The sequence below is a fragment of the Salvelinus fontinalis genome, chromosome 31 (assembly GCF_029448725.1).
Source record: "Salvelinus fontinalis isolate EN_2023a chromosome 31, ASM2944872v1, whole genome shotgun sequence".
Lineage (NCBI taxonomy): Eukaryota > Metazoa > Chordata > Actinopteri > Salmoniformes > Salmonidae > Salvelinus > Salvelinus fontinalis.
The window spans coordinates 43,624,486-43,651,736 of record NC_074695.1 but is presented as its reverse complement, the minus strand read 5'-3'; the positions used below and the strand labels follow the sequence as shown (position 1 = coordinate 43,651,736).

The 27,251-nt window shown below is 40.8% G+C and overlaps 1 protein-coding gene across 1 annotated transcript; it reads right to left on the bottom strand.

The window, feature by feature from the left end:
* Positions 1-678: 678 nt before the first annotated feature.
* LOC129829323 (butyrophilin-like protein 8) lies at positions 679-25,853 on the bottom strand. The gene is made up of 7 exons (XM_055890999.1): positions 25,719-25,853; positions 25,424-25,526; positions 3,008-3,196; positions 2,711-2,782; positions 2,225-2,509; positions 1,854-1,976; positions 679-1,357 (listed from the first exon to the last, which is right to left on the bottom strand). Exons 1-7 carry the CDS (start codon positions 25,851-25,853, stop codon positions 1,233-1,235), a joined length of 1,032 nt encoding a protein of 343 aa, XP_055746974.1. The 3' UTR covers positions 679-1,232.
* Between the last annotated feature and the right edge of the window lie 1,398 nt (positions 25,854-27,251).

The window sequence follows — 27,251 nt, the reverse complement described above, 5'->3', positions numbered from 1 at the left end:
ATGCCCCGGCGAATTGAGGCTGTTCTGAGGGCAGAAGTGGGTGCAACTCATTATTAGGAAGTGTTTTGTACACATTATTAGGAAGTGTTTTGTACACTACAATGTTTTGTACACTATGTACTTATATAGGGTGGATACATATATACTGAACCAAAATATAAAACGCAACATGCAACAATTTCAAAGATTTTACTGAGTTAGTCATAAGGAAATCAGTCAATTGAAATACATGTATTAGGCCCTAATCTATGGGTTTCACATAACTGGGAATACAGATAACCTGGATACCAGGTTAGCGCGCACTGCGCCCGGCCCGCCACAGGAGTCGCTGGTGCGCGATGAGACAAGGATATCCCTACCGGCCTAACCCGGACGACGCTAGGCCAATTGTGCGTCGCCCCACGGACCTCCCGGTCGCGGCCGGCTGTGACAGAGCCTGGGCGTGATTACCTATGGTAAATTCAATTGATTTGACATGATTTGGAAAGGCACAAACCTATCTATATCGGGTCCCACAGTTGACAGTGCATGTCAGAGCAAACACCAAGCCATGATGTTGAAGGAATTGTTTGACTGCGACCTGGCCAAGATAAAGCAAAGTAGTGCAACACATACAACAATAGAGTAACACCTGGAATAAACAAACATACAGTCAATAACACAATAGAAAAAAATTAAGTCTATATACAGCAAATGGCGTGAGGCGGTAAGGCAATAAATAGGCCATAGTAGCAAACTATTTACAATTTAGCAGATTAACACTGAAGTGATAGATGAGCAGATGTGCAAGTAGTGATACTGGTTTGCAAAAGAGCAGAAAAGTGTTGAGGCACAGATCTGGGGGAGCGTACCAAAAAATGTCTGTAGTAATTGAAGGTCCAAAAGAACACAGTGGCCTCCATCGTTCTTAAATGGAAGAAGTTTGGAACCACCAAGACTCTTCCTAGAGCTGGCTGCCTGGACAAACTGAGCAAATGGGGGAGAAGGGCCTTGATCAGGGAGCAGACCAAGAACCTGCTCCCTGGATGGCAGGAAGGTCCTGGATGGCAGGAAGCTTGGCCCCAGTGGTGTACTGGGCCGTACGCACTACCCTCTGTATTGCCTTGCGGTCGGAGGCCGAGCAGTTCCCACACCATACCTCTTCACGACTGTCTTGTAAGGTAAATGTTGTGCGGCTTCACTGCAGGTGATAAGTGTCTATCTCATTACTTCGCCGAGGGTGGCTGGTGGAATCAATCAAGGGTATGTTGGCTATCCCGTTCTCCAGGTTGTGACACACGCACACCATTAGGATGGCCATTTACATTGCTGTTCTCGAGGAGGGCAGTCCCGCTATCTGCATACCCGCCATTGGTTTCTGTGTAAATGGATGAGAGACAGGATTTACTCTTACAGAACGGACTAATAACACACCACATGAACACAGTCAACTAAGTGACACATTTAAACACTTATTACTTTGGGTAAAATAACTATGACTATCATTTGAAACATTCATTGGTATCATCACTGGACTGGTGAAAGCTACTATGTAGTGGAGCCCTTCATGTGTTATTAGATCAGTGAATACTGCAAATAAGGGAGGAGAGAAGGAAGCATTTTAAAGACGCATTCCATTTTTTATTTTAAAAAACAAACTTTTCCTGTTGAAAGAAAATATCCCATGTATAAATACAGTAATGTTCACCAAAATCGTTTTTTGGTAACAAGGAGTATGCCATTCAAGGTGTTGGTCTGATGGTGCCCTATGATGTCATCTGATGATAAATGAGGTGAAAACGAGACTGGGGTGCGACTTAAGTATTGGAACAGGGCTAAAACCAAGAAGTTCAGGTCACAAATCTATGACTTACCTTCCGCGTTTCTCCGCATGAACAGAAAAACTACAACAGCTCCTACAACACTGCCTACAACAGCTCCTAGAAATCCAATTCCAACTTTCCGTTCCAAGGGGTATTCCTCCTGAAACATTTTGTCTGAAAAACAAGTAACGTGAAACCATAAGACATTAGTACCTAAAGTGTGAAAGATTACCTCAAAATAGCCCATAACTGTGAATTACCTATATGTTGGAATTGAATAAAAAATGTAATAGTTCATCAATTCAACTGAAAACAGCAACAGTAAATAACCCCACACAGAGATTCAGGCCATCATTCCAACCCTCAACCATGAGGTTTTTAAATTCCTAGTCAATTCAGTCCTGTATTAAAAACCACCTCACCTGGAACACGAATCTGTGTCTCCCTCATGTGTTTGATCTCCAGCTGTTGAACTCGACAGGTGAACACGTTGGTGGCAGTCTTCTGGACAGTGAAATTGCGTGTCACTGTGTACAAGCCCTCTGAGTCCATGGGTCTCTCTGTAGGTTCATCAGCAGGGAGAATGGTTCCCTCACTGTTCAGCAACACCAACTCAGGCTTATAGACTAACCCTTCAGCCTCACACTTCAGGACCACTTCCTTGTCTTTGGTTTCCACAATGGAGACCCATGGCCGAGGTGCTGCACCTACACAGACAAAAAGACATAAAAGGTTTATAGGATTTATCATCCTGATATCGAAGGACCTTTAAAAGTAAGATGGAACTTGTGATGGATAGTATCATGTCGAAGTATATTTGAATAAGTAATTATGACATCAAATATCACTTTTTGTTTGTACAGAGGTTGATATTTCTAATATGAATCGATTAGGTTTTGGAAACTCACCCCTCACTTCCCCTGATTGGTCTTTCTGGGGCGGTTGGGTGGGTGGGAGCGAGGATGAAGGAGTCCCGTCCTCTATACATTGTAGAGATAGAAGAACAGATTTCAGACCTCTGTACTCAATGTGCTTTGATGTCATAACACTTTTTGGGGCCAGGCACCTTTCTTGACATCCAATGTATCATATAACACCATTAATCAATAAATGAGAGGAAGGATAAACATGCTGATCATTCAAGTTGGCATTTGATAGACTCACAAAGAAATCTGAACGATGCGTTTGGTAATCAAATGACTCACCGCCGACATAGAGTTCAATGGTGGTTTTCTGGTGGCCTAAAGTTGGTATGTAACAGGTGTAACTTCCAGCATCAGACAGTTTCACATTGGTCAGCTTTAGTGAGATGTTGCCGTTCTTCAGTTCTTCACTGAATAGTGACGTTCTTCCACTGTAGGATGGATTCTGGAGCACATTGTCGTCACCACGGTCTCAGTACAAATGCACCTCTTTTGGCTCCAGGACTGGTCTCTGCCACTCTACTGACTCTTCAACAGCACTCCTGGTAGGTCTCAAGAAACAAGGCAAGATGACATCCCCGCCAACTATGCCACGAACAGGGTCCGTTGAACCAACAACAAAAACTGTAACAGAAAAAAAGGAGGTAGGTCTATATAGGAAAACAACTGTTTTACTAGTTATTTCAGGAACATGGATGCATGCATCCAGACAGACAGAAGAGAGCACAGCTAGACAGACAAGCAGACAGTCAGACAGACAGGAGAGAGCATATAGAGAGAGGTGTCCACCAGAGGAATAATAATATTGGGCGAATTAAAGAGATGGCATAAATTCAAATTCGTAACATATTGTACAATTGAAATTCACAATTGTGCACAATTTTCGGGGACCCTTTTTGGCTCGTGAGTTCTCCTTTCAGAACTACCGTTACTGGCTAAAAGGTATACAAACCATCTGGAACACATCTTTAACTAGTTATCAATTCCATGTTGTTGTTTTTTACTTGTGTAATGTGTATTAACATTACATTATTGTTCAAATAGTCATTTATTTCAGACAAATTGCTACAGCACAAAGACTGAAGACAGCAGAGAAGAGGGGAGAGAGACAACTAATTAGACCCAACCAAATATCGTGAAATACAATTATTTTTTACACATGGGAAAGAATGAACCAAAAAACTATGCAAACTGGAACGCTATCTGGCCCTACACAGAGAATACAGAGTGGCAGAATACCCCAAATTAAGAAAAGCTTTGACTATGCATAGACTCGGTGAGCGTAGCCTTGCTATTGAGAGCGGTTGTGAAGACCTGCTATGCGTCCACTGCCCACAAAATGAGGTGGAAACTGGGATGCACTTTCTATCCTCCTGACCAATGTTTGACCATACCCACTTTGGCTTGCCATTCGTACTTCTGCCATTCACACATTGTTACTGCACATAGCCAATAATATAACATTTGAAGTCTATATTTATTTTACTTTGACAATGTAAACGTACGTTTCCCATGAAATCCCCATTAAAGAGAAAGAGAGCGAGACAAAGAAAGCTGTCAGACAGCCCATGAAGACAGATGACAGACATACACTATAGTGTACATAGAAAGATAGTAGAATTATAGTATAGTCTTACTTGTGTTTGAGGAAGAGCCACTGTATGAACCAGAGTCTCACCACACAAGACAGAGAGAGAGACATAGACAGACAGAGCACACGAAGACAGCTAGGAAAGAGAGAGAGAGAGAGAGATGTCAGACACTTTATTGGCTGTCTTAGTTCAGATAGACAGCCAATAAAGTAAGACAGCCAATAAAGTAAGACAGCCAATAAAGTAAGACAGCCAATAAAGTAAGACAGCCAATAAAGTAAGACAGCCAATAAAGTAAGCACAGCCAATAAAGTAAGCACAGCCAATAAAGTAAGCACAGGAGTAAAAAAAAAGTACATAAAAGTACAAATATTTGATGAAAGAACTGATTGTACACAATATATTTTTTTAAATAAACATACCCTAAATACAAGCACCAGTCTGTGACAAGCAGTTAGCCACGGTGCTAGCTCCTAGCCTACCCTAGAGTAAAACAGCCTTGTGGTTAGCTCCAAGCATTAGTTAGCCGCAGTGCTATTGATGGGATTAGATTCATCTGGACAGGGCGCCGCGTGGACGGAGTTTGCACCGGGTGAAAAGCGATTGCATTGGTTCTGGAAAAGTGACATAGGTTAAACACGTGGCATCAAGGCATTCAGTTACTGTTTGATTGAACGTTAGAATGGACAAAACGAGTGGCTTAGCAACTTTGAGTGTGGTATGATCGTCGATGCCGGGCGGCACCACATCCAATATCTCAGAAATGGCTGTATTCTGTACAGGCTTCCTTCTTTTCACTCTGTCAATTAGGTTAGCATTGTGGAGTAACTACAATGTTGTTGATCCATCCTCAGTTCTCTCCTATCACAGCCATTGAACACTATTGGCCTCATGGTGAAATCCCTGAGTGGTTTCTTTCCTCTCCGGCAACTAAGTTAAGAAGGAAGCCTGTATATTTGTAATGACTGTGTGTATTGATACACCACCCAAAGTGTAATTAATAACGTCACCATGCGCAAAGAAATATTAAATGTCTGCTTTTAAAAAAATGTATATTTTAAATCTACCAATAAATGCCCTTCTTTGCGAGGCATTGGAAAACTCCTGGGTCTTTGGAATTTAATCTGTGTTTGAAATTCACTGCGACTGAGGGAGCTTACAGATAATTGTGTGTGGGGTACAGAGATGAGGTAATCATAAAAAAAATTATGTTGAACACATTATTATTGCACACAAAGTCCATGCAACTTGTGACTTGTGACTTAAGTACATTATAAAAAATAAATTGTATTGATAATGTAACCCTCCATTAGCTAAAATGAGTTCACAAAACAGTGTTTGCAGGGCTATGTACCACGTGTACCTGTCCTGATTAATGTGACTTCCACTTCTCTGTTGTTGCAACTTGGCATTTTTCCTATTTTGTTGCCCTACAACCTGGAAATAAAAAAATAAAAAATTGTGGGGTTTATGTAATTTGATTTACACAACATGCCTACCACCTTGAAGATGCAAAATATCTTTATTGTGAAACAAATAGACAAAAACAGAACACTTGAGCGTGCATAACTATTCACCCCCCCAAAGTCAAAACTTTGTAGAGCCAGCTACTCCAGCTCCTTCAAGTTGGATGGGTTCCCCTGTTGTACAGCAATCTTTAAGTCATACCATAGATTCTCAATTGGATTGAGGTCTGGGCTTTGACTAGGCCATTTCAAGACATTAAAAATGTTTCCCTTTAAACCACTCGAGTGTATGCTTAGGGTCATTGTCCTGCTGGAAGGTGAACCTCCATCCCAGTCTCAAATCTCTGGAAGAAACAGGTTTCCCTCAAGAATTTCTGTATTTAGCGCCATCCATCATTCCTTCATTTCTGACCAGTTTCCAGTCCCTGCCGATGAAAAACACCCCCACAGCATGATGTTGCTACCACCATGCTTCACCGTGGGGATGGTGTTCTCGGGGTAATGAGGTGTTGGGTTTGTGCCAGACATAGCATTTTCCTTGATGGACAAAAAGCTACATTTTAGTCTCATCTGACCAGAGCACCTTCTTCCATATGTTCGGGGAGTCTCCCACATGCCTTTTGGCGAACACCAAACATGTTTGCTTATTTTTATATTTTTTTCTGGACACTTCTGTAAAGCCCAGCTCTGTGGAGTGTACGACTTAAAGTGGTCCTATGGACAGATACTCCAATCTCCGCTGTGGAGCGTTGCAGCTTCTTCAGGGTTATCTTTGGTCTCTTTGTTGCCTCTGATTAATGCCCTCCTTGCCTGGTCTGTGAGTTTTGTGGGCGGCCCTCTCTTGGCAGGTTTGTTGTGGTGCCCTATTCTTTCCATTTTTAATAACGGATTTAAAAATGGTGCTCTGTGGGATGTTCAAAGTTTCTGATCTTTTTTATAACCTAACCCTGATCTGTACTTCTCCACAACTTTGTGCCTGACCCGTTTGGAGAGCTCCTTGGTCTTCATGGTGCAGCTTGCTTGGTGGTGCCCCTTGCTTAATGGTGTTGCAGACTCTGGGGCCTTTGAGAACAGGTGTATGTATGTATGTATGTACGTATGTATGTATGTATGTATGTATGTATGTATGTATGTATGTACGTACGTATGTATGTATGTATGTACAGTGGGGAGAACAAGTATTTGATACACTGCCGATTTTGGTCTATAATACAGTGCTCAAAACAATAAAGGGAACACTTAAACAACACAATGTAACTCCAAGTCAATCACACTTCTGTGAAATCAAACTGTCCACTTAGGAAGCAACAGTGATTGACAATAAATGTCACATGCTGTTGTGCAAATGGAATAGACAAAAGGTGGAAATTATAGGCAATTAGCAAGACACCCCCAATAAAGGAGTGGTTCTGCAGGTGGTGACCACAGACCACTTCTCAGTTCCTATGCTTCCTGGCTGATCTTTTGGTCACTTTTGAATGCTGGCGGTGCTTTCACTCTAGTGGTAGCATGAGACGGAGTCTACAACCCACACAAGTGGCTCAGGTAGTGCAGCTCATCCAGGATGGCACATCAATGCGAGCTGTGGCAAGAAGGTTTGCTGTGTCTGTCAGCGTAGTGTCCAGAGCATGGAGGCGCTACCAGGAGACAGGCCAGTAAATCAGGAGACGTGGAGGAGGCCGTAGGAGGGCAACAACCCAGCAGCAGGACCGCTACCTCCGCCTTTGTGCAAGGAGGAGCACTGCCAGAGCCCTGCAAAATGACCTCCAGCAGGCCACTTGGAGTTACATTGTGTTGTTTAAGTGTTCCCTTTATTTTTTTGAGCAGTGTATATGTATTGTTTTGAAATGTTTATTAAATATACATTCAGTCACCAGTCACTTGGATTATTTAATGTTCCCTTATGAAATGTTTGCTAAAATTATGTATTTTTGTATTGTTACTTTGTATATGCTAAAACAGTATCATTTGTTTTGGGCTAGACTATGATCTGTTTTGGGCTAGACTGATCAAACTATAGTTTTGGCAAGTCGGTTAGGACATCTACTTTGTGCATGACAAGTAATGTTTCCAACAATTGTTTACAGACAGATTATTTCACTTATCATTCACTGTATCACAATTCCAGTGGGTCAGAAGTTTACATACACTAAATTGACTGTGCCTTTAAACAGCTTGGAAAATTCCAGAAAATTTGAGTAATTTGAGTCAATTGGAGGTGTACCTGTGGATGTATTTCAAGGCCTTCCTTCAAACTTAGTGCCTCTTTGCCCGACATCATGGGATAATCAAAAGAAATCAGCCAAGACCTCAAAAAAAATTGCAGGCATCCACAAGTCTTGTTCATCCTTGGGAGCAATTTCCAAACGCCTGAAGGTACCACGTTCATCTGTACAAACAATAGTACGCAAGTATAAACACCATGGAACCACGCAGCCGTCATACCGCTCAGGAAGACGACGCGTTATGTCTCCTAGAGATGAAAAGTGCAAATCAAACCCAGAACAACAGCAAAGGACCTTGTGAAGATGCTGGAGGAACCAGGTACAAAAGTATCGATATCCACAGTAAAACGAGTCCCATATCGACATAACCTGAAAAGGCCGCTCAGCAAGGAAGAAGCCACTGCTCCAAAACCGCCAGAGTACGGTTTGCCACTGCACATGGGGACAAAGATCGTACTTTTTGGAGAAATGTCCTCTGGTCTGATGAAACAAAATTTTTACTATTTGGCCATAATGACCATCGTTACGTTTGGAGGAAAAAGGGAAAAGGGGGATGCTTGCAAGACGAAGAACACCATCCCAACCGTAAAGCACGGTCAACTGTAAATGTTTTTCCTCAATCTACACACACTAACCCCATAATGACAAAGCAAAAACAGGTTTTGAAAAATGTTTGCAACTTTATAGAAAATTCTATGAAATACCTTATATACATAAGTATTCAGCCCCTTTGCTATTAGACTCGAAATTGAGCTCAGGTGCATCTGGTTTCCACTGACCATCCTTGAGATGTTTATACAACTTTATTGGAGTCCACCTGTGATAAACTCAATTAATTGAACATGATTTGGAAAGGCACACAACGGTCGATATAAAAAGGTCCCACAGTACCGGAAAAATTCTGCAGCATTGAAGGTCCCTAAGAACACAGTACTCTCCATCATTCTCAAATGGAAGAGTCTTGGTGGTTCCAAACTTCTTCCAAGCGCTGGCCGCCTGGCCAAACTGAGCAATCGGGGGAGAAGGGCCTTGGCCAGGAAGGTGACCAAAAACCTGATGGTCACTCTAACAGAGCTCCTCTGTGAAGATGGGAGAAACTTCTAGAAGGACAACCATCTCTGCAGCACTCCACCAATCAGCCCTGTATTGTAGTGGCCAGACAGAAGCCACTCCTTAGTAAAAGGCACATGACAGCCCGCTTGGAGTTTGCCAAAAGGCGCCTAAAGGACACTCAGACGGCAAGAAAAAATATTATCTGACCAAGCATCACATCTGGAGGAAACCAGGCACCGCTCATCACCTGGCCAATACCATCACTACAGTGAAGCATGGTGGTGGCAGCATCATGCTGTGGGGATGTTTTTCAGAGGCACGGACAGGGAAACTAGTCAGGCTCGAGGGAAAGATTAACGGAGCAAAGTACAGAGAGATCCTTGATGAAAACCTGCTCCAGAGCGCTCAGGAACTCAGACTGGGGCGAAGGTTCAGCATCCAACAGGACAACGGCCCTAAGCAAACAGCCAAGACAGCGCAAGTCTCAATGTCCTTGAATGGCCCAGCCAGAGCCCGAACTTGAACTCGATCGAACATATCCAGAGATCTGAAAATAGCTGTGCAGCGATGCGCCCCATCCAACCTGACATTGCTTGAGAGAATCTGCAGAGAATGGGAGAAACTCCCCAAATACAAGTGTGCCAAACTTGCAGAAAACTCAAGGCTGTTATCACTGCCAAAGATGCATCAATGTACTGAGTAAAGGGTCTGAATATTTATGTAAATGTATATTATACATTTGCAAACATTTCTAAAAACCTGTTTTTGCGTTGTCATTATAGGGTATTGTGTGTATATTTATGAGGGGGAAAAAACAAATGTAATCAATTTTAGAATAAGGCTGTATGTAACAAAATGCAGAAAAAGTGAAGGGGTCTGAATACTTTCTGAATGCACTGTATATACAGCTTAACAACATAATTAGAACAGTAAACAAGTAGTTTAAGTGCACTGTATAAACAGAGCGTACAAAAACATGGACGCAGGGAATAGCAGGCAAATGTAGAGCCTACCAATGACAAAAGGTGCAGAGAAGTAACATCATACAACCCGATATCATACAAAATACCAAAAATAAATACATACAAAAACCATCCCACTCCTTCAGTTAGTTCAAATCACATCCCTAAACAGGCTCAGGTGCCAGTGAGAACGGAGCATTCATTCATCGACAAGATACCTTGTAATGCCTCTGCAGTTAAATCCCCCAAAACGCTCATCCTCACAATGCCTATTTTCTCAGGATTTCCTCTCCGTTCGCACTGTGCAGGAAACGCAACATGTCAGGATCCCTCTATTTTATTTAACTGGGCAAGTCAGTTAAGAATAAATTCTTATTTACAATGACAAGGAATATTATCTACTTCTACTACCATTACTTCTTCAACTTCACTCCTTTCTTCCATTCTTCTCACCGCCTCCAGATAGGAGACATGCTGGACAGCCCTTATTGTTGCCACCTCAGTCTCCTTCACCCTAACAGGACACTTCAGAAATTCTGTTACATGTTTGATGAGGGTTGTTGACATCAACCGCCTGTATTCAATGGCGAGAGATGCTATGCTACTACTAGCCTCATACCATGAATATACACAGCCAGAGACAACTCAAAATATAAAGTGTTTTTTCTCAAAGTTGCCTGGATGTCACGTGTCCTACTTAAATCAGTACACTTAACAACTTAAGCATTATGAAACTTCTGTTAGATCAAATAAACCTCATGTCGCAAATAAGCCATTCATGTTTTTTATTGACCTCCATACAAAATCTCCTTGTTGAGCGTAACAACGAAAAAGGCTGAGTTGGGCTTCTCTTCCTCTCTGGTTATACCAAAGATTCTTTATAACTAAACCAAGATAGACCACAGCCTGTCGTTTCCAATGGGAACAAATGAGTCATAATGGACAGAACAAGCAAGAAGGTGGGCAGAGCCAAGCACGAGCTAGCGAGATCCTATTGGCCCACTCTAGCATGCATCTGCATATTTCTGTTAGGGAACGCCTACTCTGAAGTGCACGTGTGCAATAACTCAATTCACCTTTGCATTCCTAATCAACACAATTTAAAAAAAACTTTGGCAAAGGGCAAAGTCTACAAAACCTAGTCTGCTCTGTTCATAACAGACTTCAGTTTTGGGAACAGAAAACTGTACTGAGATCAAATGTTTCATTGATGAGAAAATTTGCAGAATATCAGCCAAAATCTCCTTCCACCTTCTCCTACTTCTACTTCTGGCCACTGGGCTTCCACTCACTGCCATATTTTATAGTGAGTAAAAACGGCAAGCGGATACGTCACATTTATACATCTATTGAAATATTTTTCTCATAGTATAACTAGAGATAGAAATATGTTGAAACCAATGACGTACATAAACCCTGGATTGCTGATGCTTTGTATTGGCTATTGAGAGGCTATGAAGCCACTGGTCGGCCATATTGGCATTCCTTAGTAGGAACAGTCCTCCATAGGAATGAATGGAATTCTACAGCTGTAAATAACACATTTCAAGGACAAAATGACATGTATTTAAGTATTTTTGTTGTTGTAATGGAGACAGTAACATTAGTACAAAAACGTAACATTTTTATGTTTAGCTCACATAATATAATTCAAAAGCATGCATTGCTGTTTATAATAGAATAAATGTGTCAAACGAATGTAATAATTCATTTCTATAGCTTCCAAAATCAATTTTTTCCCCCAGTCATCCAGGGTTTATACACTGGTTGAAATACATTTTCTAATTTTCCTCACAAGTGCATTGCTGTAGCTTTTACATTCTGTGAATGTAATTTAGCAATTTTAAAAAATATGATCCATATTTAACAAGATATCCTCCCTGTTGGCAATGCACCGGAAACGGCTCCCCCATAGAGGGCTTGCAGTTGACGTACGACACCTCCTGGTGGCCATGTTGGAAGATCACCGTATTAATTCTTCCGACATCAACACCCGAGTGGCTACCCCAAACTGCATGATACAGTGCCTACAACTAGTTGTTTCATCACCACAATCATTTTCTGTGGACAATTTGGCTGCTCTAACAAGTCAGGAAAGACACAACGGGGGAAAAAAATATATTTACAGATTCCCCGCAATCGTGAAATACCATTGGTGATACCAATGAAATAAGACTCAACAACTGTCAGAAAAGCGAAGAAACCTTTTTGCCCGTCAAGACCTGAACCAGACAGTTGTCAGTACAGGGTTTGCTACGATCATTTCATCACTGGTACGGTAGGTCAAGTCTGATCAATTTCGAGTTTAGCTGTTACGCTAACCCGGTGTTAACAGCACTACAGTAAATTAGCCAAAACTAGCTTGCTAGATAGCTTATATCCTTGCTATTAGCATGTGTCGGGTGAGTTTCAAGTTTTGGCGAAGCTTACCTACCCTCACCACCTGGGGGCGGCCCGTCAGGAAGTCCAGTACCCAGTTGCACAGGGCGAGGTCGAGACCCAGGGTCTCGAGCTTGATGACGAGTTTGGAGGGTACTATGGTGTTAAATGCTGAGCTGTAGTCGATGAACAGCATTCTCACATAGGTATTCCTCTTATGCCCAGCATAAGAAACAATGCCTTTTTTTGGCGACTTTTTCAATTTATAGTCGCACACCTCATGCAGCTTAGCCCATAGGCCTATATGTTTTTATCGCAACTAAAGTGGCCAAATAACTTCTTAAAATGAACCACATTAATCCACTTTACAGGGGTGTAGAGCCTAACTGGCATACATAAACAGCGCGTGAGTTTCAAGTTTGGCTAAAATCATTTTCACCATAAAAATGCAACTTCGTAATAAAAGCATTACATGCATAATTGCATTTGCGGTCACTTTTGATAAAGGTCTTTTCCGCTAATGGAAAATCTGCACCTATAGCCTAAGAAATAGTTTATCATCAACATTTTAAGCTAAACGTTCTGATCTGTTACGTCTGATAATGTCACTTGTAGCCTGTGAGAAGGACCTGATCATGTGATGGAGCGTGCAGCACTCGGGGAGAAGGGCGCAGAAGACATGGATTTTTTTAGAGTGCATTATGGCCACACAAAGGGGATGCCACCGTGAAATTCTAGACATTATCAAGTGCTTGTCAAATTGTGAATGAGTTACTGATGTTGCACGTACAGACTGCGCAAAAAACAAAAGCAGTGCTCATGCCTTAACTAACGGTCAATTACTGTGAGCCCGACTGTTATTTGCTTGACAACCACCAGCTGACGAAATGTTGTGACCGCCACAGCTAGGTCAAAATATCAAGTTCACGATATATTCGAGTTTGTTTTATCGCGATATGGAAAATGCCTGTATCGCAAGAATCGAGGTTCTGTTATGCTGTAACATTTTACAAATGCAGCATCTCACAGTCTCTTCTCTGTCAGCCCAATGTCCAATCATGTCCCAATTGTGTGACAACATGTGCACAGAGGTTATCCACCAATCACAACCCTAGACAGCCTTTCACAAATTGTAACCACCACGGAGAAGTGTAGCGGCGGTAAGAGTTCCACCAAAATGGAAAGTGAGGGAGCCAGCTCAGCCTCTCGTAAGGATGAAATCATCCCCAAAAAGGGCATCAATATTTTTTCAGTAATATGGAAGTGGTTCGGCTTTAAGAGGACTGATGTTCAGCAAACGAATGTCCTGTGCAAAATGTGTCGAAAGACAATTGCTACGAAAAGCAGCAGCACAACCAACCTCTTCCATCACCTGCAACTGAAACACACAGTGGAATGGGAGGAATTAGTGAGACTACGCAATGCCGATTCCAGTCGCCTGATTTCCAAAACATCTGCTAAAAGACAAATTACCATAGCCGCATCCTTTTCAAACGTAATTCCTTATGACAAGTGAGGTGGAAGGAGATAACGGATGCAGTGACCTATTACATAGCGAAAGATATGGTCCCAATCTTTGCGTAGTCTCACTAAGTGGGAGAACCTATTCAAGTACGTGTGTTTATATATATATATATATATATATATATATATATATATATACACATACATACATATATATACATATATATATATATATATATATACACACACACACACACACACACATACATACTTACTTGAATAGGTTCTCCCACTTCATCTGTTTTCTGGGTCCTTAGAAAAACGAAATAATGGACAATATTCCAGAAGTTTCCAGTGGTAGCAAAACGCAGTCAGCCACATTGACGATTGGATTACTTCCAACAGACACACTTTGGTTTTCCAACATGGAACGTTCGAAAGTGGAATGTGCATGTAGGCTATTCTACAGATATATTGATACACGGACTGTAAACCAGCCTTAAGGGAACTCGTGTAAATGCTGACCTAATTTCATTACTTGTTTAAACGTTCTCCGGCTATAATGTCAGACAGTACTGTGGTGTTTGTAAAAAAAATGTAAGGCTTCAAACCTACCTTTATTATCCGCCTTGGAGACAGCCAAATGGAGTGCCAGGAACAGACAGAGCTCCCATCCTTTGCGAGGCCGTCTGACTGCCGCTTGCATCCGATAAATCATTTCCATTTCAGCATAGGCAGCACAACCAAATGAAGAGTTCACGAAGTGCTAGCAAGCCCAGGCAACCTCTTCCGACTCTGGGTGATGACATCAAAGAAGAGTAAAGGTCAACACACCAACATCCATAATAAGAATTCTCCCATGAATAGTAATAATACTATACTGCAGTTAAGTACACCACATATTCAGTAGGAATTATTTGTATAGCGTCCACATTAACAGAACCCCAGTCCCTTCTTCTCTGCACAGTGCTTTAGCACACCTCACCACAATGTTTTGACTCCTGTGTTATGTCCAGGGCCCGCTCGTTTTACAATTGTTTTAACGATCCATCTTTCCTACAACGGCCAAAAATGTAGCTAGCAAGAACTTGAACAACTGTTATACAGTTAGCATATCTCTTGAGTTCGCAAATTCACTCTGACTATCTACTCCGATTTCAGAGCACTCTTATCAGTGTGCCAGAGCGCAGAACAACTGATGAATTTACGAACGTGCAACACCTGCTGAATATGACAGGTGGCAATGCGTGTTTGTTTTTATTATGTGTTGGTCATTGTTGCGTGTTCTATCATTGTAAGTCATTGATGATGCATGCTGTGATAAAACAATTTCCCAAGTTGGGATGAAGAAAGTAATACTCTACACATAGGCAAAACAAGTTATAGTTAGTCGAGAACGCTCTAGATAACATGTAAACAGAGTGAGGTATTCTCTTATTTGTGTCTGGAAGTAGCTAGCTAGCAAGCCAGCCAACTTTTGCCAGTTAGCTTGGGTGCTTGGTTTGGACAAGCATGCATTGGCAGGCAAGCTGCAGAAGGACAAGGAGGCTACAATTCCCCATCGTTTGTTTATCGGTGCAATTTTGACGGTCAACTAACTGAAAAAAAATGTAGGTTTTATCTAATGTTCCTTCGTTAGATTTTAGCTCCTCTTGCATTGGCTAGCATTAGTTGTTGATGTGCATAACTGAGGGAGAGAGAGCCTACCTTGATCAATAGGACTGTAAAGTTCCCAAATGTAAGAGGACTCCCATTGTGTTTACATATCTGCAGAAGTCCATTCAGGTGTATTTTGTGGTTTTTGGCGAATGCGTTCTAATGATCTAAAGTCGCACTGTTGCAACTGCCTGTAAACACAGTCCAGTTCAAAGTGAATGATGGCAGGCCCTGTAGAAAATGGCTTGTTTGTTGTATATAGGTCTACTGTCGCTCTGATTGGCTATAGCGCACCGGTCTGTGTAGACTCTGGTCCTGGACAAGACAGATGTTTTTATTTCCTGCAGTGTCTATTAAATTGTCAAACACCCGGCCGTTATCCCAACCTGTATTGCTGTATAATTTTCAAATTCCTTAGCAAACCTTATTCACAAACATTCTAAGAATTTATAAACACTTAGATATGGTAATTTTCAAGTTGTCGCTTGTCAGCTGAACACATTTGTATAAGATTACATGTTGTTAAAATGCTGTCAGTTCCTCTTTAAATCCAACAATATCACACACACACATTATTTTCAAAAGAGATAGCTAACAGCAAACAGCAAACACGCTGCAATAAAAAAAACACAGTTCCACTCACCAGATGACGATCATTTGAAACTTAACTTATTGTTGAAAGTGGAGAAGCTAACAAATTAGCAACATCATCCTTATTGATAACACCTGCTGCAGCCGCAGCAAACTAGCCGACAACAAAAGCTAGCTAGCCACTGCGCAGTGACCTGTTCCCATTCAAGGGAGAAGTTTCCATACGTTTTTGTAAAAACCTTCACTCAATAAGTCAAAATGTGATTGGTTGATTCCACTGTCACTCCAAACCTTTGCCCTAATACAGTTGAATGGCAGATGCCTTTATCTAGCTTCTGATGGCCTAACCAATGGCTGACTTTGCTGGCTAGATTTCTCCCCCCAGAAAAAAATTCTGGTCTCGGTCTTGACTCAGACTCAAACCCCTTGTCCCCCTCCCGGTCTTGACTAGGTCTCGCCCCCCCCCCCCCTCCGGTCTTGAATCAGTCTTGCGCTAGGTGGTCTCGAAGACAACACTAAGATAGTAACTATCCTGGTTTCCCTTGCAAACTCACTGGTTTCCCTTGCAAACTCACATTACAGCTAAGGTTTAGAACCGGTTCAGGGAACAGAACACCAGAAAAGAACGTGATCTTATTTTAAAAACAAGGGAACAAGGTTAATAACGGTATTTGCCATTCTGGGAATTCCCCCCCATTTCAATGAAGATCGTAACAAAGCGCCCATGCAACGCCCTAACTCAGTAACTCAAAAACATATTCCAGCTCTGCCTGTCAGGCAGAAATTTTGGCCAGTCTGCGTGTGTGTGTGTAGGCTACCTGCCTCTGGCCTCTGAAGCATAGGTTACTGTAGCCTACTGACGACGTTACAAGCGTAATTCTGAAATTAGGGAGAGGTGTTTAATTAGAGAAGAATGGATTGACTTTTTCAATGATAACTACAGTATCCTTAACTATCACGTTTCACATTGGATTTATTGATTACAAATGCGGTCGGGTAGGCTGTTTGGAGTGTTTAGCAGACTGGATTTAGGACAATGCGGACACCAAGCGGGCTGACGGGCTGTGTGAAGGCAAAGCTTCTGGAAGTCTGGCTGGGCCAGCAAGGGAGAGTTGAGCATAGTTAAGTGTACCTGTTGTGCTCTTTCACCGAGATGTAAAATTAATAGAAACTGGCTACCCTTTAGTTGCGTGGTAACTGTTTTTTAAGTACACAGAAAAAATATAAACTAGTGTTTATTCGCAGTGCTGAGCTAATATTGTAACTGACATGTAACGTTAGCTAATGTTTCATCCCCTCCCGACTGACGTGAATGAATAAGCTACGCTAGTAAGTAGCTATCACAGCCAGGTCAGCGCTAACCTCTAGTTATCTGTCAGATAGATAGTAATAATATCCACCTCATATTGCTAACAGCAGTTGTTTGTATGGACATGTTTTGTAGCCTTTGTTTTGTCACGTTTCAGAAGTAAATGAACTTGGCAAGCTTTCGCCAGTTGATGTACCGATAGAGAGCTGGCCAAAAGTGGGCTTATATTAGCTATTATTTTTGCATTAATAAAACTAGGCCTGAATCAAACAATGAAACCATCGGCCAAATGATTGAAGATTGATATTCTTACGTTTTTTTCTGTGCAATGTGAGTTGTATTAGTCAGTATGTCAATGTATCGTTATTGAGCTGTCAGTTTCCCTAGCTAATTCCCTACTTTTCACACTGACACAGTAATAAACAGATCTAACGTTACAGGCTTCACTATCATGGCGCACAATAGAGGTCTACGTGAGATTCCCGCTCCCGCCAGCACCCGCTGGCTTTCTGTCTGACTCCCACCCGCTACCGCAAGAACTGGTCCCATACCCAACCGCAGTCCCCCAATGTTATTTTAGGCGTATGTGACACAGCTCACTTGCCAGCCATGGTACCAGCAATTTTGCACCCTATGCGCAAAAATTACCAGAGATTCACACATTGTATTACTGGCCTATATCAGCCAATATGCTAGATGTAGTTTGAAGAGAGCGTGATGGAGAGACTTATACTTTCTCTTGAACTATTGTTATAGCCTACCTTTTATGAGTGGTGTAGTGATGTCTGATAGATATCTCAGTAATTGATTTGTTAACACCTGCCATCGTCATAACCGCATATGACTAACCTAGCAATGAGGACTAGCAGATAGTAGCTTGCTGGACTGCATGTTAATTGTCTAATTTAAGAGTTATTAAACATAACTAAACCGGATAATTCACTACCTGGTCTCCATCATGACATGGTTTCAGAATTAAAGAACTCACACGCCGAAAATTAGTGCGGGAAATGTCAACATTTAACCCACGAGAACTGTTCGATTTCTCGCAGCCGTCGGCATGGCCGATCTGGGGACAACATTTTTCCCATTTTTGAGTGGCATCGAAACTGGTTAAGGAGACCGGTGTGGTGCAGGTGAATTCACTACTTCATGCAATGGGGAAAGATGCATTTTCTACAATGCATTCTCCTTTGATTACTTTATGTCCTGAAGCATTGAAGGTCCCCCAAGAACACAGTGGCCTCCATCATTCTTAAATGGAAATTGTTTGGAACCACCAAGACTGTTCCTAGAGCTGGCCACCCAGCCAAACGGAGCAATTGGGGGAGAAGGGCCTTGGTCGAGGTGGTCACCAAGGAAGAATCCGATGGTCACTGATAGAGCTCTAGAGTTCCTCTTATGGAGATGGGAGAACCTTCCAGAAGGACAACCATATCCGCAGCACTCCACCAATCAAGGCTTTATGGTAGAGTGGCCAGATGGAGGCCAATCGTCAGAATAAGGATCAAATCAAAGTTTATTTGTCACGTGCGCCAAAAACAACAGGTAGACCTTAGTGAAATGCTTACTTACAGGCTCTAACCATCAGTGCAATTTAAGTACCAAATATAAAAGATATTAGGTGAACAATAGATAAGTAAAGAAATAAAAACAGTAAAAAAGACAGTGAAAAATAACAGTAGCGAGGCGGGTCGAGGGAAAGATGAACGGCGCAAAACACAGAAAGATCCTTGATGAAAACCAGCTCCAGAGCAGTACCTCAGACTGGGGTGAATGTTCACCTTCCAACAGGACAACGACACAAAGCACACAGCCAAGACAACGCAGGAGTGGGTTCAGGACAAGTCTCTGAATGTCCTTGCGGGGCCCAGCCAGAGCCAGGACTCGAACGAACATCTCTGGAGAGACCTGAAATAGCTAGGCAGCAACGGTCCCCATCCAACCTGACAGAGCGTGACAGGATCTGCAGGAAAGAATGGGAGAAACTCCCCAAATACAGATATGCCGAGCTTGTAGCATCATACCCAAGAAGACTCAATGTTGTAATCACTGCCAAAAGGTGCTTCAACAAAATACTGAGTAAAGGGTTGGAATACTTATGTAAATATGAGTATTTTATTTTATTTTTTAAATACATTTGCAAAAAATGTCTAAACCTGTTTTTGATTTGTCATTGATGAGGGAAAAATAACTATTTAATACATTTTCAAACAACTTAAAATGTGGAAAAGTCAAGGGGTCTGAATACTTTCCGAAGGCACTGTATATACTAGGCGGTCAGAGGAAGACCCCAAAAATTGTCAAAGACTCCAGTCACTCAAGTCGTTGACTGTTCTCGCTGCTACCGCACGGCAAGCGGTACCGGAGCGCCAAGTCTAGGTCCAAAAGGCTGCTTAACAGATTCTACCCCCAAGCCATAATACTGCTGAGAAATTAATAAAATGGTCACACAGACTATTTGCATTGACACCACCCTTTTTTTAACACACTGTTGCTACTCGCTGTTTATCATCATCATCATCTATGCAGTCACTTTACCCCAACTCTATTTTCTTAAAACTGCATTGTTGGTTAAGGGATTATAAGTAATCATTTCACGGTAAACTCTACACCTGTTGTATTTGGCGCATATGACAAATAACATTTGATTTCATTTAGTAACAAGTAGCCTATTATTACTAAAGCATAATTTCAGGTGAACAAAAAGTCAATACCATAGATCCTTGATCTACAGAGGGAGCAGATTTCTGTTCCAGCCCATCAATAGCACATAATGATTAACTAATTAGGTTTGATACATTGAATCAGGTGTGTTAGTGCTGGGCTGGAACAGAAGCGTGCACACTCAGCAGGGTTGGCCTGCTCCAGCTGTAATAGGTTTATATATTGTGTGTTCTTTAACTATTTTTCTTCACAAAATGTGCTAAGATATGTACACATGGTATACAAGGATGTACCCTTCTCTTGGTACATTCATTGGGACCTCTTCCTCTGCAAAGGGTTTTACGGCTCTCTGTATCTGACAACAGAAAACTCTCTAGGGACTGGAAAATATTTTCATAATGTCCTCCCACAAAAGGTACCTGCCCTATCCAGAGCAGCCTAACGTTACTCTCCCTTCTGGCAGCTGGAACTGCTTGTTAATCCATTCACCCTCTTAGCTAGCTACAAATGTATTGAGTTACAACAATGAATACATCAAGATTGGGGTGGGTATAATTTATGGAACGTTCAGACAGGAATCTGTTCCAAAAACTTCATAAATAACAAGGTTGCCAACAAATGACGCATAAAAAGTTGTATAGCCGGGTAGGGAGTTGGCTATTTAATTACGTTTTTCACTCACCACGTTTATTCCGAAAAAAAAGTCTGTCCTCACTCTGGTAGCCTATGGACAAACATTAAGAATAAGCTACATGGTGAGTTGATGCCTATTCGGCAGCTAGTTAACCTAGCTAGGTAAATTGATCGTGCAAACGTTACTTTTTATGCGTTGTTTGTTGGCAACCTTTTAACAATGCTTTTTTCTGAGAAAAATTTGTTCATTGCATCTGCCGTGGAGCCCAGTTTCATAATATTACCATATGTCCCAGCTGCATGCTATAATTTAAGTAATCGCAAAAAAAAACAGGCCATAACAAAATGCATGTCCCTGTCCTCTTTTTCAAGATGTGGCTGATTTTAAAACAGCCAGAATAAATGTTTTAATTAAGCAAATAAATATTTTTTTAAACAATGTTGTTTCTAAAATGGCTGCTGGGTAATTTGATATGCGTCGTAATCTGTTTGTTTGTAGGCATCAAATTGAGCAAATGCTGCAGGTTCACTGAGTTGCAAACCAAATGGATAGGTCTAGCTCCTTGATCTGTAGATCTAACGCAGTTGTTACCTCAGATTATGAACCTAACAAGTGTCATGAATGAGTTATGTAGTACCCACAGAAGGCCACAGGAGCTATAAACCCATACTCTTTTTTGCCTTAAAAACCCTAACCCTAGGTATAACATATTTTAGCTATAACTCTGACTTGTAACACAATGCACCTACAGCTGTAATGGTCACCATTTTTCTAACCCTAAACCTAATTGACAGAAAATAGCATGCAACAAAAGACTATGTCCCATGATTTTCTAAAATGGTCACTCATTACTTTACAGTTAATACACATACACACACACTCAGCAAAAAAAGAAATGTCCCTTTTTCAGGACCCTGTCTTTCAAAGATAATTTGTCAAAATCAAAATAACTTCACAGATCTTTATTGTAAAGGGTGAAGACACTGTTTCCCATTTATGAACATACACCCGTGGAACGGTCGTTAAGAAACAAACAGCTTACAGACGGTAGACAATTAAGTTCACAGTTATGAAAACTTAGGACACTAAAGAAGCCTTTCTACGGACTCTGAAAAACACCAAAAGAAAGATGCCCAGGGTCCCTGCTCATCTGTGTGAATGTGCCTTAGGCATGCTGCAAGGAGGCATGAAGAATGCAATGTGGCCAGAGCAATAAATTGCAATGTCCGTACTGTGAGACACCTAAGACAGCGCTTCAGGGAGACAGGACGGACAGCTGATCGTCCTCGCAGTGGCAAACCACGTGTAACAACACCTGCACAGGATCGGTACATCCGAACATCACACCTGCGGGACAGGTACAGGATGGAAACAACTGCCCGAGTTACACCAGGAACATGCAATCCCTCCATCAGTGCTCAGACTGTCTGTAATAGGCTGTTCTCACAGCAAGAACTGGCAAATCTGGTGCAGTCCATGAAGAGGAGACGCACTGCAGTACTTAATGCAGCTGGTGGCCACACCAGATACTGACTGTTACTTTTGATTTGACCCCCCTTTGTTCTTCTTTTGCTGAGATTAATATATATATATATTATTAGGCCTGTGTTGGTTTTTGGAGAGAGAAAAAAAATAGCAGGTATTGAACCCCGGACAAATAATCACTAGTCAGATGTGCTAAACTCTATGCATTATGTAATCATTTTAATATCTCATACATGTGAGAAGGCATTAATACACTCAATAGCTTTCCTGACTTCATAATGATCTTTCAAAAAAAATGGTGTCGTCAGTGTTAAGTTCATGTTTTAATATCCCTATATTTCTGTTATTACGGGGCTATCGCTCAGTCAAGAGTGCGCCTGCGCGGGAAGTCTAGTTGTTGATGGACCTAGCCTTGAGTGGAATGGCTACTGTAGTGTGTTCATACAGTATAGTAAACTTTGTTAAACTGGAACCTTGTCGTTATGTCATTGAGTTAACGTCAGCCAATTGTGAACATTTTATCTCTTTGTCTTGTATCTGAAAACCCCTAAAACTATCCTTATTTATATGAAGTGCCATAACTTGTGTGACCAATAAGAAGGGAGAAATTGGGCGTCCTTATTTAATTCCACGTCTAACCTCTGAAGTTCCATGGGATAATTTAACAGAGCTGTTACTATTATTGTAAAGTGTCTTAATTACACTTTGAAAATATTGACCAAAACCAAAAAATCGTCTCAAAGTCTCAAACAATAATGTTCAACTGTATCAAAAGCCTTGTAAAAGTCAACAAATAAAATAAAGCTATCTTCCATAATGTGCTCATTGTAGTCTATCAAGTCCACTACGAGTCAAATATTATTACATCTATGTCTGTCCTTCATAAAAGCAGACTGGGTATCATCAATAATTTGGTCAAGACCTTTTTTAAGTCTTTCTGCAAAGATGGATGCAAGTAGCTTTCCATCACTGTTCATTAATGTAATTGGTCTCCAATTTTCTAACATCATAGAATCTTTGTTTTGTTTTGGGTACTATAGAAATTAGGCCCTGTGTCATAGAAACAGGCAGGACCCCTAAATCAATTGCCTCCTTAAAAACATTAAATATAAATTCAATAATATCCTCCTGAAAATATTTAAAGAATTCACTAATAATGCCATCATTCCCTGGAGATTTGTTATCTTTTAACTTGCTTATAATTTTTTTTATTTCATTGATAGAAATAATTTCATCACAAGACTTTTGGAAGTCTTCATCTATGAATGTTGCATAGTCTGACAGAGTCTAGAAAGGGAGATGTCACAAGTAGGACAGGCATTACTGGTATAAAGGTTACCATAGAATTCTGAAACATATTTTGAAATATCTTTAGGGTTTTCATTTTCTTTGCCATCTATATTAAGCTTATGAATAGATGTAAATTCAGAATATTTTCTTTCAAAATTGTAAGTATTTTGTATTTTTTTCACCTTCCTGCAACCATCTCCTTCTTGATCTTACAAATGGCCCTTTTGCTCTCTCTTCATACAGTCGGTCCATTTCTAGTTGTAAAGAGAATAACTGACCCTTTCCTTCTTCATCAAGGTCCTCCATAGAGATTAGAGAAAGTATTTCCTTAAGTTTATCTTCCCTCAATCTTTTAAGTTCAGCAATTTCTTTACCTCTCTTCATGGCTGTTTGTCTTATTTCATACTTCATTAATTCCCAATATGTCCCATAAGACTTAAATAGTTGGGCTTTCCTCCAATTGTCTTGTATAATATCTTTGGCATCCGTCTTGAAATGATCATCTTCCAACAGTCTACTATTGAGTTCACAATAACTCAGATTCGGTTTAACTTCAGATCCATTAATATTTAAAGATAAGAATATAACCTTATGATCGGTAAGAATTAGTGGTTCAATTGATACCTTGACTACAGTATTATCTAATGAATTAGAAATCAACCAGAAGTTAATTCTTGATGAGTCTGGACATTTCCTTGTTACTCCAAGTCCTTCTTATCAAGATATTTAGATCTCCAAATATCGACTAATCCAAGACATAGGTTATTAAACTCAGGATTAACAATGCTGGATCTGTTAGGAGGGGGATATCAGTCAATCATCACATTACATACAGAATTAAAATCTCCACCTAAGATAATTTTGATATCCTGAAATACACCTAACTCCATTAATCTCTTCTTCAAATTCTTGAAATAATATCCTGTTTTGTTTGTTGTTGGATGCATAAATATTCCCTAATAAAAACATTTCACTGTTGAAATTCACTGTTAAAATTAACCAACGTCCAGAGTGGTGAGTCTTACTACTGATGGCCTTCCCTTTAAATGCAACTCTTAAAACTGCTACACCTGCAGAGGGTTGTTGCCATATGATAACCAGTCTCTTGTAGGAAGTAAGTCTGCATTAAACCATTTGCAATACAGGAAAATAGCCTTACGTTTGAGTAAATTACAAATACCCCTGACATTAATTGAACAAAGAGATAGACAAACTTCAACCAACAACCTTGTTATGCTAATATAAGCTTTTCCTAAGGATATGTAACTCAAAAGGATTTCCATCCCATTATTAACCTCTCCAACAAAAAAACAAAAACATGGTCATAAAGTTACCAAAGTATTCTTACTCCCACAAGGAGACATTGTGTAGACTTTACAATAAGCAGTTATTCACCTATAGTTAGTGTTTAGTTTACCAGTACAAGTCAGCCTTTTCTCATTCAAGTGTTTGTGTACATTTTTTTTATAATAAAAGGCTACTTTTCACCTGGCAATCAGTTTTTTGGCCTGACAGTTCTGTCCGAGTTAGACTCTGGCTCTCTCTCTCAAATGTTCTGATTTGGCCACATTTCTTTCCCATCGATGATCACTCTTGCACCGATAAAAAAATGCAGGTTTCCCTGACTTTTCGAGCTGCAGCCACCATCGGCCACAGTTTCTCTCTTATCACTTTGTCTGCTGAGGTCAGATCCTCCGTGAACCTCAATTTTTGCTTGATGAGGAATTCACAATTCTTCGCTTGCCTCCAGAGAAGATCCCGTGCAGATCTGTTGGTGAACCAGATGATGGTTGTCCTCGGTCTCTTGTCTTAATCGTTGAGTCTTCCCAAACGATGAACGATGTCTACATTTTCCTGAAGTTTGGCTTTTGAGTCGGGAATGACAGCTCCACAGATGTCAACAACTCTGCATTTGATGTCCTCACCCGCCTGCTCTGGAATTCCATGGAGCCTCAGGTTCCACCTACGGTGGTATCTCTCCGCCTCATGCACCTTTTGCTCGAGTTCAGCCACCTTCTTTTCACTTTCCTGGCAGATAACTTCAACTTTCTTCATGTCACTTTTGAGGGGTTTCACTTCTCCAAAGATAGTCAGATTTTTTCATGGCCTCAATTGTCATCTTATTCTTTCTAACCATGTCCTCCAAGCCATTTGCCCTTTCATCTATCTTTGCTGTCAAAAGCATTACAATATTGTTTTGCATCTCAATAAGTGACATACCCTCCTTGGCCTCATCTTTTTCCCCTGGGGCATGACTGGACTGCCGGTGTCGTAAGGTAACGGCCTGAGCTGGGGACTGGAGGGGCGCAAGTTGTGAGCATTGTTGTCCGTGCTCACCACGTTTTCATCACCCATTGCAGTATTTCCCCCCCACAGTTACGTTCTGAAGAGGAGTACCCACAATCACACCATCTTTTGTGGTTAATTGTCCATCTGACGATCTCTCCATTTCTTTCCTTATTGGTTCTGTTCTTGGAAGTTTCCATGTACGTTCGACAAGCTAGTTTATCTGGCTATCTAGTGTTGTCTCAAACTTAGTTTTAGAGGTGAATAACTTGCAGAAAGTAATCAATTACTTTGGTAAACAAACTAAACCATATTCAAACGGGGTTTTATGACCAAATGTTCATATTTGGGTAAGGAAATCCAATAATTTCTTCAGCTACCAAAACAAATTATCTGCACTGACCGCCATCTTGCTAGTTAATCCCCGCTAGCTAACATTACGTTCGTAACTCATTTGAGTTAGCCTGCACACTCCGTTTCTGTAGAAAGCTAGCTAATACTTTTAAATCATTTTCTAAATAGATATACTTACTTGAATAGTTTTTCTGGTCCTTAGAAAAACTAAATGGCCAATCTTCACGAAGCTTCCGATGGTAGCAAAACGGTCAGCCAAAATACTCACAATACTTTGGTCTCAGATGAGAATGTGGGCGTGCTCGGTCCTCCTTTTCCTGTAGTCCACAACCAATTCAATTCAATTGACTTTATTGACATGGCAAGTTATTATTACTTACATTGTCAAAGTATACATATCGAAAAATTTAAATAAAATATATATGTATATATATACACAAAATATATATATATATTTATATATAAATAAATGGTGGGACTAACAGCAATAATAATAGTAGTAGTGGACATGGGATTACCATTAATAACAGCTACAACAACAATATTAATCAGAACAACAATACATTAAAGCAACAGTAGTAGACCAGTGTCAACATGACTGAGAAGACACATGACCTGGTACGAAAGACAAAACAAAACTAAGCTAAATGGGAAATATTATCAACATTACTTTGCATTTTTCACTGGCTGTCCCTCAGGCTGTGGCAGGAGGACACATATTTGGCTGCCAAAACTGCACATTTTGGCTTTTCACCCAATAGATATTTGAATTTTTCTTCATCTTTTATAGTTTCAAATTCTTTGTATTGAATTATAATTTTGGGAAAGAAATATGCTCTTAGGTCTGAGTATGTCACAGTGTAGTAGGAAATGCACTTCTGTCTCTACCTCTCCCCTGGAGCAGAGTGAGCACAGCCTGTCCTCTCTGGGCAGCCAGGTTTGTTTGTGACGACCGGTCTCTATAGCCAGACTGTGCTCACTGAGTCTGTACCTAGTCAATGTTTTCCTCAGTTTTCTATCAGTCACAGTGGTCAGATAGTCTGCCACCATGTACTGTCTGTTTAGAGCCAAATAGCATTGAAGTTTACTTTGATTTTTTGTGGTGTCTTTCCA

What these genes read in the sequence shown, in the direction of transcription:
- LOC129829323 (XM_055890999.1), bottom strand. Translation starts at nt 25,853, where the DNA reads ATGGGTGATGAAAACGTGGTGAGCACGGACAACAATGCTCACAACTTG. An exon ending in CATTGAACTCTATGTCGGCG is followed by an intron (nt 2,783 to 3,007) that starts GTGAGTCATTTG and finishes TACAATGTATAG; the next exon opens with AGGACGGGACTCCTTCATCC. An exon ending in GACACAGATTCGTGTTCCAG is followed by an intron (nt 1,977 to 2,224) that starts GTGAGGTGGTTT and finishes CTTGTTTTTCAG; the next exon opens with ACAAAATGTTTCAGGAGGAA.